The sequence below is a fragment of the Arachis ipaensis genome, chromosome B06 (assembly GCF_000816755.2).
Source record: "Arachis ipaensis cultivar K30076 chromosome B06, Araip1.1, whole genome shotgun sequence".
NCBI lineage: Eukaryota > Viridiplantae > Streptophyta > Magnoliopsida > Fabales > Fabaceae > Arachis > Arachis ipaensis.
Window position 1 is genome coordinate 3,975,487 of NC_029790.2, and position 1,452 is coordinate 3,976,938.

The 1,452-nt window shown below is 37.2% G+C and overlaps 1 protein-coding gene across 1 annotated transcript in view; it reads right to left on the reverse strand.

Moving 5' to 3' along the window:
* The window catches only part of LOC107647917 (3,9-dihydroxypterocarpan 6A-monooxygenase), a 3,046-nt gene extending 1,866 nt beyond the window's left edge, over window positions 1-1,180 (reverse strand). The window contains exon 1 of the mRNA XM_016351969.2: window positions 91-1,180. Coding sequence (XP_016207455.1) covers window positions 91-1,011 — 921 coding nt within the window. The 5' untranslated portion in view covers window positions 1,012-1,180. The remainder of the gene's footprint in view (window positions 1-90) is intronic.

Genomic DNA, 1,452 nt, shown 5'->3' on the forward strand with positions numbered 1-1,452 from the left:
CCTTCTTAGTTCCTGGGAAAATTCTTAACTAAATTATTTAAGATAATCCGTATCTAACACTTTATGGATATAAAATAAAGAATAACTTACTAAGAAGAAAGCCTTGATGTCATTCCTTGTTAGCTTGACCTGAGCGTTTGGATCTCTATAAACTCTTAAGAGAATATCCATCATATCCAAGGTGGTTTCTCCCTCATCATCACCACCATCATGTTCATGTTCCTCCATGATCCTTTCCAAGATGCGGTCAAATTTGGCCACTACTTTCGCAAGCTTCTTCCCATACCCAAACAAATCAAACTTCCCCAAAGGCCCAAGAACCTCACCAATGCTCAACTTAGCACCAACCTCCAAAAACTCCTTAACCAAACCATGAATCTCCACAGCATCATCATTATTGTCGAAACAAGTAGTGCTCATGGCCATCCTACATAGGATATTGTTGGTCAAAGTAGTAAGCTCAAAACCCAAATCACACTCTCTGCCCTCACTAGAACAAACCATAAGTGATTTCAAGAGCTTCTTAATCTCTTGTTCCCTCACGTGCATGAATCTCCCAAGCTGAGAACTCGAGAGAAGTTGAGTCACGCATAGCTTCTTCATGAACCTCCAATAAGGCCCATATGGTGCAGCAATAAAATAAGACCCTTTATAAAGAAAATACTCAGAGGAACCGAAGTTGGGGCGGTAGCAAAAGTTGAGTTCATGGGTTTTCATTACTTCTCTTGCAACATGGGCATTGGAAACAAGTATGCAAGTTGAGGCACCTAAACGAAGCTGAATCAGAGGGCCATAGAGATTGGCCAAGGCTTGAAATGACTTTGGTATCACTGAGCCTAGAAGATGAAGGTGTCCAATTATTGGAAGTGACGGTGGAGATGGTAGCTGTTGGGGTCGAATTTCATCGCTGCTGGAATTCGAGGTTCTTATTTTGCTTCGGAACTTGATGATAATAAGAGTTAGAATGAAGAAAAATAAAGAGGAGGAGAACATGTAGAAAGAATAATCCATAGCACTATAGCAGGTTAATAGTTTCGGGGACACAGAATGTGGTTCTTTAGTTAATTAATAAGATAGCGAAATACAGAAAATTGGAAGAGGTTAGCATAATGAACAAAAGACAAACGTCAGATGGTCCTAATCCTCCTCAATTATTAAAAGTGGTCCTCATATTAAGGAATATATATATATATATAAACTAATGAACAATGATATATATTCGTTTCTTTCAATTGAATGCATTAGCAAGATACAGCAGCTAGAATGACAAGATACACAATCAGCAACCAAATCTATAGTGTATATGATATTTTGCATCATTGCTCTTTTGCTCAAAAGGTTGACTACAGAATTATTGTGTATTTGTTATGTATAATTGGAATTACATAATAGGAACTTCATTATTGGTTTTTTTGTGTTATGATATTATACCATTTATTAGTAATTCATCTT